At 32.0% G+C, this 13,361-nt stretch overlaps 1 protein-coding gene and 1 long non-coding RNA gene across 9 annotated transcripts in view; one reads left to right on the top strand and one right to left on the bottom strand.

The window, feature by feature from the left end:
- Positions 1-585: 585 nt before the first annotated feature.
- On the bottom strand, positions 586-6,618 carry LOC143042480 (uncharacterized). Of its 8 annotated transcripts, none has more exons than XR_012968007.1 (3): positions 6,559-6,618; positions 2,562-2,669; positions 586-2,105 (listed from the first exon to the last, which is right to left on the bottom strand). It is a non-coding gene; the product is annotated as an uncharacterized LOC143042480 (long non-coding RNA). The 8 variants fall into 8 exon arrangements; XR_012968011.1 differs by lacking the exon at positions 6,559-6,618 and adding an exon at positions 6,533-6,553; XR_012968005.1 differs by lacking the exon at positions 6,559-6,618 and adding an exon at positions 6,395-6,526.
- A 21-nt stretch (positions 6,619-6,639) lies between these two features.
- Positions 6,640-13,361, top strand: part of LOC143042479 (circadian locomoter output cycles protein kaput-like) — a 53,574-nt gene continuing 46,852 nt past the window's right edge. The window contains exon 1 of the mRNA XM_076214786.1: positions 6,640-6,795. Within this exon, the coding sequence (XP_076070901.1) occupies positions 6,734-6,795 (62 nt within the window). The 5' untranslated portion in view covers positions 6,640-6,733. The remainder of the gene's footprint in view (positions 6,796-13,361) is intronic.

Below are 13,361 nucleotides of genomic sequence, written 5' to 3'. Positions count from 1 at the left end.
TGCCCCTGCTTGCATAAAATGCTATGACAAGAACAGTAAAAGTAATGGTTATGTTTGAAATCATAAAATTCAAATAAAAGTCAGATGAGTCCTGCCAAACCGACACATACTAGTAGATCTTATCATCATTTCATACTCAACACATAATTACTATAGTATCTTACTAATCAATAATTAAAAAGAAGATGAACTCCTTCTTACAGAAATGTATACCTCTTGTGCAGACTTAATACCAAATATAATTGTCCTTTTACTCATGATAACTGACAAAATCAGGTGATAAAAACACTGAGATCAATGACACCAGACACAAGCCAGACATCTAAATATAATTTATCAAACTCTTCTACCTTCTGAAATGAAAAAAGTTGAGACCAGCATCCCTATTTCTTGCATTCTGGGACATATGATTTATATTCTATTGATTTGATCATTCAGTAATCAAGAAAATGTTCATGCTTTTAGTTTAATGGGTTTAATAATTTAATGGACATGGAGAAACTTAAAAAAAAAGACAAATGTTTTTTTTTGTGATATAAATTGTGGTAGCTCTGAATTGATTCATAAAAATTACAAAGACAGGTATTGCATTATACTCTTATTAAGTTTATTAATCAATGAATATTCAAAACATAAGTTTCATCTATACAGATGAACTTCAATCAACATTCAGCACAATGTACAATCAAATAAAAGTTTATAATTTGTTACAATTTCAAATTAAACATAAATTATGCACATCAACCCGTTTCTTTTCAAGTTTGACTTTCTATAAATTTAATACCTATGAACATTTTTATTTGCATACAAAATTCTTAGAAGTATCAGTAGGTAGGAGATACATTAATTTAAAATGTAATAAGTTTTTCAATTTATTATCTTTTCAAATAAAATAAAAATGTGTGTTCATTTGTAAATGTTTGAAAATGTAACATGTCAACTTAAATGATGTTTCGAATTCAAATAACTTATTTATTACCACAGATCTAAAATGCAGAATTTCAGAATTCATCAAATTCTGAATACTTTCACCATTAAGGTTGGTATAAAAAAATAACCCATTACTATGTAACTGAGGGGGCGTGCAAAAGAAACAATTGATTTTAATACATATTTATACAGATCATCTCTAAATTCAAAAATACTACAACTACAGGATTGTTTAAAAACCTTGAATATGAATATAGATAATGTAATCAGCATAAAATACCGCCTTGATTACATATATACCAAACATATTCTGCTAAATAAAAAAATATTAAAGGGACACAACTCCTGAAAACAACATATATTTAATTAAAAAGTAAAAATCTAAAATTAAGGGATAATTTGCATCAGCAAATATAAGTTAGCATCAATTGTTAGGAACATTAATCTCTATTAAGGGACAAATCTATCAATCAGTGATAATACTAAAATGAGCCACTTTAATTTACTATTTCAGATAAATAATTTAGAAGTATAGTTATCTCCCTTAGTCATTTGATTTTGAAATAAGAACTAATTTAAGTAAAAAAGTCATATTCCCGTTTGGTTTAACAAAATGTATCTTGAATTTCTGCAAACTAAATTTCTCTAATACAGTGTTAAATTGTCCGTCTTCAAAAATTATCTTTACAATTCATAAAAAAAAAGAGGAAGACTTTTGTGCACAGTTGTTCTTGAGATTAAAGGTTGAACTCCAATCATAAAACCGTAAACAAAGAAGAAACAAATTTTGACACATGTTTTCAACTTTAAACATTTAGAATTCTAGGAGTTGGAAAACAAATAGTCTTGCATAAAGTTTTTTTGGAGATCAATAAGGGGAGATAATTCAAGTCTTGAAAAACTTTAATCTAACAAATTTACTTTTACAATACATCTTCAAGTATATAAAAAAAAGTAAGACTGATATTTTAAGAATCAATCTTGAACAGTATTTCTTAAGTGTATTTTTTGTTATGTGTGTTTTAGATTGAAAAAATAACATTTTCACATCTATTGTTGTAATGATTAAATCTTTTCTTTTAATTTCCTTCAGAGGGAGTTGCCTTGTCTTCTCTTTCTTGACAGTTGGTCAGCTTGGGTATTAATAAGTTGATTTCTCTTCATTCTTTAATTCACTGAAATAATAAAGACTCAATTTATTTAAATAATAACTTGAAATTCAAATACATGTTTGCTTGTGACAATTGTTTAGTGCTACATAATCAATCAAAATAGAATGAAATAAATTGTCTGAATCAGTAAAATCAGCTCCCTAACAGATTGTACATGTATTTGCCTATGAGACAACTCTTTACAAGAGACCAAATGATACAGAAATTAACAATTACAGGTCATCTGCCACTTTTTTAATATTAAAGAATAATTGTCTACTTGAAACTTTTATTTGTCCAATTGGATATACTTATTGTTTACTTTAATATGTGATAATTTATTTAGATTATGTGCAATGTAATTTATCAAAATTTGTGAAAATGAATGAACAAATTATTAATTGATAAAAGGTGTGTATACATTGATTTATTTTACATTTGTATACACTATTAATACTTAAGACGTGCATATTATCCTACCATAAAAAGCTGACTGTAGGCAAAAGCTGTGAAATGACCACAATTAATTTCATTCTTTAGCTGTAGTACATCTGATATCTGAACACTTTTGACGTCAATTTGGATAATCTGTGGAAAGAAAATCAAGATTTAGATATATAGTTAGAAACACAATTTCATGAAAATGATGTACAATTGAGAATCAATAATTTAGCATATGACTTTAATTATCACACCATAATGAACATGTCATGTTATTTATGTTTTTCTATATGTGACTGTTCTAAGTCAGCAGCCTGTTATCATTGCTGAATATCATATTTGTTTTTTCTTCTTTTTTACAAAGTTACGTCATGTTTTAAGGTGCTTATTTCATACTATTTCATGTGCTCCTTTAGAGAATTGTTGCCTTGAAGACAGGGAGAGCAATGGAGAATTATCATAAGAAATACAATTTTTCTGGCTTTAAAATCTCCTCACAATATTTGTTTGCATTTACACAGCTGTAAGGATACAGACCGGTCAGTAACATTTTGTGCATACATGTAGACCAAATGGCCCTGTAAAACAAAATCAAGTTTTTCTTTAATGAAATATATCCTAAAACTCCTGGACTTGTAGATTGGACACAGACATTGTGCCATATAAATCAACATAGACCTCTCAAAGTGTTTTCTACATCCCTATACCTATTTATTGGATCAAGGCAGTGGAAGCAATCATCCGTGTTGCTAAGTTCATTTTTGGTGGTGCTTATTATATTTTTTTAATGAAATATACCACAACAAACCTCTGGACTAGAAGATTGCCCCAAATGTGCTTTTCAAATCATCTTAGACCCAAAAGAGTGGGTTAGACCCCTAAACCCATCTGATGGACCACTGAGAGGAAAGCTACCTCCCATGGTGCTTAGTTTGTGCCTGATGGTGCTTATATTTCTTAAATGAAATATACTACAACAGACCTCTGGACTAGAAGATTGAACCACATGAGCTTTTCAAATCATCTTAGACCCAAAGAATATGTAAGACCCCTAAATCTGTCTGTTGGGCCAACGAGCAGAAAGCTACCTCCCATAGTGCTTAGTTTGTTTTTCTTGGTGCTTATATTTTTCTTTAATGAAATAAATCCTATGAGAACCCTTAACTTAAAGATTAGACCACAGTTGCCTGTTGACCAATGAGCCTACAAACCAACTTAGTACCCCTAAGAGTATTTAGACCCCTATACCCATCTGTTGGACCAAATGGAGGGAAGTAACCTCCTGTGGTGCTACATTTCTTTTTGGTGGTGCTTATATTTTTCTTCAGTGAAATATACCCAGAGACCCCTAGCCTAATGTAGATTGGACCACAGTTGATTTTAGACAGGCCTTACAAACCAACTAAGAACCCCAAAGACTATTTTAGACCCTTGGGAGGGAAGCTACCTCTTGAGATGCAGAGTTTGTTTTTGGTGGTGCTTATATTTTTATCAAATAAAATATAATATAAAAGACCTCTTGACTTGAAGAGTGGATCAAAGTTGTCTGTGGACCAATGAGCCATACAAACCAACTTACAACCCCAAAGAGTATTTTGACCCCTATACCAATCTGTTGGACCAAAGGAAGGGAAGCTAACTACTGTGGTGCTAAGTCTCTTTTTGGTGGTGCTTATATTTTTCTTTAGTTTAATATATATCCTGAAACCCTGGACTAATGCATATTGGACCACAGTTGCTTTTGGACCAATGAGCCTTACAATTACAAACCAACTTAGAACACCAAAGAGCATTATAGATCCTTTTACATGTTTGTTAGAATAATTGGTGTGAAACCACCTCCCGTGGTGCTAAGTCCATTTTTGGTGGTGCTTATATTTTTCTTAAATGATATACATGTATACACCAAAAGACCCCAGGACTTGTGTTGATTGGACCATATGTGCCTGTGGACTAATGAGCTTAACAAACCAACTTAGACCCCCATAGAGTGATTAAGACCCCTATACAAGTCAGTTGGACCAATAGGAGGGAAGCTAATCCCCTGTGGTGCTAAATTTTTTTTCTGTGGTGCTTATATTTTTCTTAATATGATATATACACCAAGAAACCCCAGGACTTGTGTAGATTGGATCATATGTGCCTGTAGACTAATGAGCTTAACAAACCAACTTAGACCCCAATAGAGTACTTTAGACCCCTATACACGTTAGTTGGACCAATTGGAGGAAGGCTAACTCCCGTGCTGCTAATTTTTTTTTCTGTGGTGCTTATATTTTTCTTAAATGATATACATGTATACACCAAAAGACCCCAGGACTTGTGTATATTGGACCATATGTGCCTTTGGACTAATGAGCTTAACAAACCATCTTAGACCCCAATAGAGTGCTTAAGACCCCTATTCACGTCAGTTGGACCAATTGGGGGGAAGCTACCTCCCGTGGTGCTAAGTTTTTGTTCTGTGGTGCTTATATTTTTCTTAAATGATATATACACCAACAGACCCCAGGACTTGTGTAAATTAGACCATATGTGCCTGTGGACTAATTAGCTTAACAAACAATCTTAGACCCCAATAGAGTACTTTAGACCCTGGTCATCCCTATACACGTCAGTTGGACTAATCAGAGGGAAGCTACCTCCCGTGGTGCTAAGTCTTTTTCTGTGGTGCTTATATTTTTCTTAAATGATATATACACCAAAAGACCCCAGGACTTGTGTAGATTGGACCATATGTGCCTGTAGACTAATGAGCTTAACAAACCATCTTAGACCCCAATAGAGTGCTAAAGATCCCTTAACACGTCAGTTGGACCAATTGGAGGGAAGCTACCTCCTGTGGTGCTAAGTTTTTTTGCTGTGGTGCTTATATTTTTCTTAAATGATATATACACCAAAAGACCCCAGGACTTGTGTAAATTAGACCATATGTGCCTGTGGACTAATTAGCTTAACAAACAATCTTAGACCCCAATAGAGTGCTTTAGACCCTGGTCATCCCTATACACGTCAGTTGGACTAATCAGAGAGAAGCTACCTCCCGTGGTGCTAAGTTTTTTTCTGTGGTGCTTATATTTTTCTTAAATGATATATACACCAAAAGACCCCAGGACTTGTGTAGATTGGACCATATGTGCCTGTAGACTAATGAGCTTAACAAACCATCTTAGACACCAATAGAGTGCTTTAGACCCCTAGACACGTCAGTTGGACTAATCAGAGGGAAGCTACCTCCCGTGGTGCTAAGTTTTTTTCTGTGGTGCTTATATTTTTCTTAAATGATATATACACCAACAGACCCCAGGACTTGTGTAGATTGGACCATATGTGCCTGTGGACTAATGAGCATAACTAACCAACTTACAACTCCAAAGAGTGTTTCAGTCAACTATATCCATTGGTTGGACTAACGGGAGCGAAGTTACATTATTTTTGGTGGTGCTTGTTACTTTTTTTTAACGAAATATACATGCACCATAGTAGACCTTTATACTTAGGATTGGATAAAAGTGTTTGCAGGTTAATGGGCCCTACAAATTAACATAGACCCCAAAAGAGTTTTGTAGACCCATCTTCCTGTTTATTGGACATTGTGGTGGAATTTAAGCTATCATCTGTAATGGTGAGGTTTTTTTTGGTGGTGCTGATATGAACTTTTTTTAATGATATTGGACCCCAGCCCTGGATGTTAGACCTTAAGACAGATGCTTCCTCCTCTGGTGCTTAGTTCATTTTTGGTGGTGCTTTAAATTCAACAACATTTTCAATGAAAAAACATCCCGGTAAACTTTTAAATTGGACAAGATATCCCGTCAGGGACTTTGTAATAAAATTTGAACCTAAACAGTTAACTAGACAACCATACATGCCTATAAAATGTGGAGCTCAATGTGGGCTAATCAAACCGGATGTTTTGATTTAATTGACCATGCGCAGATATAACTACGAGTTTTCGATCCATAACAAAGATAAAGCTAGAAATAAATCGAAATAAAAATGACTGAGACCTTGTCTCAACCATAAGACAGGTTACCAGGAAAACAATAATCCAATCAAACGGTGGTGCTTATAGTGGTTTTCATCACGTTTTGATATATATATTATTACTCCGATATGTGATCCCAGAACATTGTGAAAATGACCACTATGTTTAACCCGACATCATGTAGATCATTCTTAAAGAAGACTTTCGTGTATAATTCATCACCATGAGTTTTGGAAAACGTATATGTACAACATCATCGAGAGGATCCCGTCTAACTCTCGATAGGTACGTAACTTGTATATAATGAAAACCACTTAATTTTGTTTACCTGCACCTGTTATGTCAACATATTTTGACCCATGTTTAGAATAGGCCGTTATCATTTCTTGTGTCTTCTACCTTTCCTTAGAATTGGACATTTCTATTATTTCCGTAAAGTATTTGTCGCGATAGTCCAAATAATTATGACGTCTTAAATGCAAATATAAAATAAAAGCTTAATTGATTTACATGTAGGACACATATTACCATTTTTTGGCACCAAAACTTTTCTTCACATAGTTCATTTCTGTATCAGGACAAATGAACACCTGTATTTTATAGATGCTGTTTTAGTTTGATATATAATATGAGGCAGGCATTTCCTGTAAATCTGTATGAATTATTTTTTTGTAACTTAAATATTTGTTAAAAAAAAACGGAAATACCGTAACGTTTCCGATTTTGGTTCTGTTGTTAGGGATTTTAGTTGTGACGTTATTTAAGTTATGACGTCATATGCAATGTAAACAAAGAAACGCTATCATCAGGTAACGTTTTTTCATATCAAGGAATGATTAAAAATGAAATTGGTATTGCGTCTCTTCCTATTTTATACTAGACTGATAAATATATATTTTACTCAAAGTTTCATACAAACGAGACCGGAAAAAGGAAGTACATTGTAGATTTCTGCGCAGATCCGGAAATTAAAAAACGCGACAAAAAAAAATTGAACGATTTTGAGTACATTAGTACAATGAAAAATTCTGGAAATTTTCCCGATTTTTAAAAAAAAAATATTTTTTATTGAATTTTCTACTGTAATAGGGGACTTTGTCCCCATATAAATCCATTAATCAAACGCATAGATGAGGTTGGCAAATAGAAAATCTGGCCAGCATCACAGTAATGAGGGAAGTAGTGCCCTGTAACGTGAGGCATAAAACAGTCATTTTCGTTTACCGTTAGCGTCAAATCGGTTAAAATTTTACTGTGATTTGTCAAAATATCCTTATCATATTTTGTCAGAGGTCTCAAATAATTATTGTCACTGTCATTTTTAGGCAGTTACAGTAAGCTGCCTTATATATATGCGAGCACCCTAGATTTGTGTTCTACCCAATAAATGCTGAAATATGTGCCATTGTCATTATCTAGCTGGATATCATGTTATTTATAACTAATTGGACAGTGTTTTCATACTTTTAATTCTGGATTACAAAAAATATGAACAGAAAAACCTTAAATGATCGTCGAATCACCCAAAAGTTTGAAGTTGCACACAGGAAGTAGAGCACATTAGGAATCCTTATGTAGTTTATTATGTCAAAGAACAAATGTTTGGAATATTAGATCACCGAAAATGTCTAAAGACAAGTAGTTTAATTGTATTTCCCAAATGGCAAAAGGTGTAGGAATATCATTTGTCGTCAATACGTAGTCAACTACCATGACTATGTCAGTAGTCTATTAAAATATAAAGTTCAAACTGTTCATGCTGTTGGCAAAATTTTGAATTAGAAGACGAAATTTTCGTATCTTCAATTTGGAGGCTGGGGTTCAAATAAACGGTGGTCCGAGGTCTGCGACCTTCCACTTTTGCAGTCGGACTTTGACTTGATTACTAGCTACGCCAGACATGCCCGACGAAAAAAATAAAAAAATGACTTTGCAAACCTTTTTACCAAAGTCTCCAAACGATCTAAAAAATCATTTTCATCATCATTATTCATGACAGTGATATTCATTTTGTTCATCCGCTAGCTTAATACAGAAAATCGCCAACAATTTATGTGTAAAATCGAGTAAAATCGTATCTGACCAAATCAACATTGAAAACAAAATGGATGGCGTGAGAAGACAATTACAATGTCGTATCTGATTCCGGAAGCGGATAAGGGTAATTCTGGGTTTTGGTGATCAAGTAAAAAACTTGAATTTCAGACAGATGACAAAATACATCTACAGTACTACCTGTGACATTATCTTATTCATGGTGGCATGGCCATAAAAATTATGTCCACCATGGGGCCCTATATGTCCATCATTATACCCCCTGTTGCTTAATTAATACACAAGGTATTAATCAAAAACTAGTCAAGGATAAAGGGAAATCTTGGCTGCATTGAATTGTTAAAATTATATAACTTACAGGTCATGTGTCTCGGGTAAAATATACATGTATGTGTTTTAAAATTTAATTACTGCGAATATGACAAGAAAATAAAAAATAAAATGAAATAATATAACTAGTTGAATAAATAGCTGATTTTTTTTTAATTTGACTCATGACTATTTGTTTTGACATTATATCTTTTTAATCAATTTAAGTTATTTTTTCATGTACTTTATGGTAAGTGAAGAATAAATGAATATCATCTTCTAATATAATACAAACTTTCCCAATGCCTGCCTTTTTCTATTGAAAAGTTGTTTCTCAAATTAATTATCTTAAATCATAGTAGATAGACTTATCTGCATTCAATACTGTTTTACAAATGTTAAAGATTGTCTTTAGAACTTATTCTAAATAAAATTTAGGCAATTCCTTATTTCTCTATTGAATAAATATATTCAAAATATTCATTAATTCAACAAAATTTGATAATATTTGTACATGTTGTATTGTCATATAAACATATGGTATTTAGTTTGTGACAAAAAAACAAACAAACAAAAACAATTATAACGCAAAGAATTAACAATTCTATAAGAAATTAAAACACATCAATTTTTTTTAGGTTTCTGCCCTCAGCTCTAATAAGGACTATTTTATAAGGGAGCCAATATTTTCAACAAATATTCATGTACATTGTTATAAAGGTTTAGCATTTCTTTCACTTTTTGTTCTTGGGTAAGAGACAATATATGAGAAGGTAAACAATTTTCAAATAGTTTATCTCAAGTTGTTTTGTTAATTTTACAATTAAGGAAGGAGTGGTCTTCATTGTCCAGCAAGTGGCAAGTTTACATATTCTATCTTTTCTAGGAATTTTATATTGTCCACTATTTTCTATTTCTAAATTATGACCACTGACTCTAGGTGACACATTTGAGTATACAGTTTTTACCAAAGTTTTTATTCTTAAATCTATTTTCAAAAATGTTCTTATGTTTTTCTTTGAATTGATTTTTCATCAAATGTTTTAAAGTCTTAATTCATTCAAGTCCCTGAAATTGTTAACTTTATCTAAAAGCCCTGGGTTTAGGGAAATATTTGCAAATGTATACCAAGAATATGTATCATACCAGTCCATCACTTCCAACAATATAAATGTACACAGAAAAAAATGATTTAATTAATTGACCATAAAAGTGTAACCATCTGTATAAGTGTATTTTGTCAAATTTTGGCTTTTAACTGACAGATATTAGCCAAACTGAAGATGTCATATTTAATAAGTTTACATTTGTTTCAAAAAGGCAAAGCAAGACAGTTTTTTTTCTTTAAATATTTTTTTGGAAAATAAGTCTCTTCAACATGTTCATTATGTTAACTCCTGATTTCAGATTTAAAAAAAAAGATAGACAAAAATCCTTTTTTCCTATTAAAACCGTATAATGATATTTGTAGTTTTCCTGAATAATAATAGATGTTATAAAAATTTATTATAAGAAGATTGATATTGTCTGATCATTTTATTTTGTTAAGAAACAGGCTTGCTAAAAATTACTTCCTTCATGGTTTCTTTAAAAATATCATTTGCTTGATTATTAGTTATTATTAATGATAATTCAATATAATAAACAATTAAATACAATGAACATCATGTACAGTAATTTTTTTACTTTTAAAAAAAATTAATCAAAGTCTGTTGTCTTTCAAATGATAGTCAATAACATTATCTTTGACATTTTTGTCTTTTTGCTTCACAAGATTCTTACTAAGAAGACATTTAAAGAATAAGAAACAAAATCATACAAAAATGATTAAAAACAAATAAAAAAATAAATTCAAATAAATTCAAAAGACAGAAAAATCAAAAATAATATTAATTAACAAAGACTAAAACAATGTCTTATTCTACATTTTCAAAACAAGATGAAATTTCAATTTTGAAAGAAACCTAAGTTACCTGTACAGGTAAATTTTAAAGAAACATACAAATTGAAAACTTCAACCCTGATTGATTACAACAGGTAACATTATTAGATAAAACATCAACCTATGTTTTATGACCCCAATAAATGGCCAACATCACAAGATTGAATACCCCAATAAATGGCCAACATCTCAAGATTGAATACCCCAATAAATGGCCACCCTTGAATGTTGACCATGCAAGAGGGTGGACATAATTAAGAGAATGTCACAGGCTGTACTGTATGTATAAACACTAGAATTGGAAAACTAAAGATATATGTAAAAGAAAGAAAAAGCAGTAAATATTTTGTACAGAAACTCAAAATTTTTGACAAATTTTAATGTCAAAATCCAATACAATGTGACAGCTGGGAACAGTATATCTAACAATATATATGTTCCTGGTGACAGTATAAATTTTCTTTATCAGTGATGAATGTTGGATGCTTTTAAAGTGTGAAAATATTACTGCAGTTTCATTGGGTATTTTTTTCTCAATTTTGATGGGTCAGTAAAAATAGCTGGCAATTTCTTACTTTATTTTTACAAATAGTGCAACTAGATTAAATGATACCTGAATGTAAGCAAATCATATGATATATAGGTGGTGTCCTTTAGGTCACCCCACCCCCTCCTGTTTTAGAACTTGGAAACAGTCGAGATCCCCACCCCTAAGCCATATATATTCATGTATGAGACAATATAATTAATCAAATGAAATATAGGGGAGTCCCTGCTGATAACCCCACCCCTCCTGTATGAGAACTTGGAAATGGTCGAGATACCCACCCCTAAACCATATATACTCATGTATGGACAATATAACAAATCATATGAAATATAGGACTGGTGGAAATCGTGGGGTCACTCTACCACTTCCTGTTTGAGACTTGAAAACGGTCAAGAATCTCACCCTTAAACCATATATATTCATGTATGGGACAATATAACAAATCAAATGAATTATAGTGGGAGTCCCTTGGGTCACTGTACATCCTCCTGTTTGAGAACTTGGAAACAGTCGATATCCTCACCCCTTAACCATATATACTCACGTATGGGACTATATAACAAATCAAATGAAATATAGGGGGAGTCCCTGCGGTCACCCCACCCCTCCTGTTTTAGAACTTGGAAACAGGCGAGAAAAAATTGAAGCAACATTGTCATAGTTTTCATAATTATGTTTGCCTTGAATTTTGGTTAACTGTTTACAGCGCTTACAGTGCTTTGATGGGAATAAAAATAACGTGATTCATCTAAAATAAAGTGTACATTTTATCGTCATTGACTCCAAAAATGACCATTAACGTCATTTGGCAAGAATTTTTACCGTTATTTTTCATGAAGGTTACCCCCATTACGACCCTCAGTAATATGTTCCTATATAGCTAACATTCCTTGGACTTAAATCGTAGAATGCTAAAGTTGTTTTTTGGTTTTTCCTACTGTTACAAGCCTAAAGCCATGTTGTAAAATTAATTGTTTTGTTTAAAATTGTGGACAAATTTGCTCTTTCAAAATTTCTATTTAGGAGTCTCCATGGGGGAAATCCCCCGCAAATAGAGACAGTTGGCAGATACTGAGGTATCCTAGACATACATTTGATCTGTGCAGTGTAAACAGTTCAACTGTTTGTACGAGTCAAAGATTTATACATGTATTCATTTATCAGGCTTTAATTATATAAACTTTGTGCACAGATGGATTTATTGGGTTATGTTATTATGTAAACAAAATTTCTGTCTGTCATACATGTCATATGTCCATTGCCCTTGACCTCATTTATGATATTATGACTGCCCTCAATTCACTAAGTTCCACCACTATTATATCATCTACAGTCCATTCAAATTATTTCATATGTTTCAACATAAATATATCATAATATTACATGGTTGGACAAAGTTTAATTGAAAACGTTTTTTTTAACAAAAAGTACTTTTGTCATTTTATGTGCATCTGCATTGAAACATGAGGACACAAGATGATACATGTTAAATTGATATGAATATCAACTCTTATTTGTACAAAATGTATGTCTACATGTACACATACACCATTGGACACAATTAGCTAGATTTTTAACATGCTTGTTAGCAAGGTAAAAATTGGCAGGAAAATACCTAAAAACCCAACACATTATTCTGACTCTGAACCAACAATTCTTTGCTGTTACTCAAAATTGTGGCTTGCCTAGCATTTATGCCTAGCGGAGAAGCAAATTAACAAATACCAATTTTCGAACCCACAACCTCATGCACTCAAGACGAATATACTACCACAAGACCACCAAGGCAGTTGATGACACAAGTTTATCTATTACACTGGTAAAGACAATAATAATGTTTCTATTTTATGTTGATGCTTGATTTACCTTTTATTTTTAATAACAGAGAATAAAATTAAACAATTTGTCATTTTTGGATAAACTTAAAATTTATTCAGTAGAGGCATGTTCTGTAACAAAATAATTCAACAGTATATATATCTGAAATGATTATAA

Source organism: Mytilus galloprovincialis, chromosome 8 (genome assembly GCF_965363235.1).
Source record: "Mytilus galloprovincialis chromosome 8, xbMytGall1.hap1.1, whole genome shotgun sequence".
Taxonomy (NCBI): domain Eukaryota; kingdom Metazoa; phylum Mollusca; class Bivalvia; order Mytilida; family Mytilidae; genus Mytilus; species Mytilus galloprovincialis.
The sequence above is the reverse complement of the archived record's forward strand: the minus strand, read 5'-3'. Positions and strand labels throughout refer to the sequence as shown.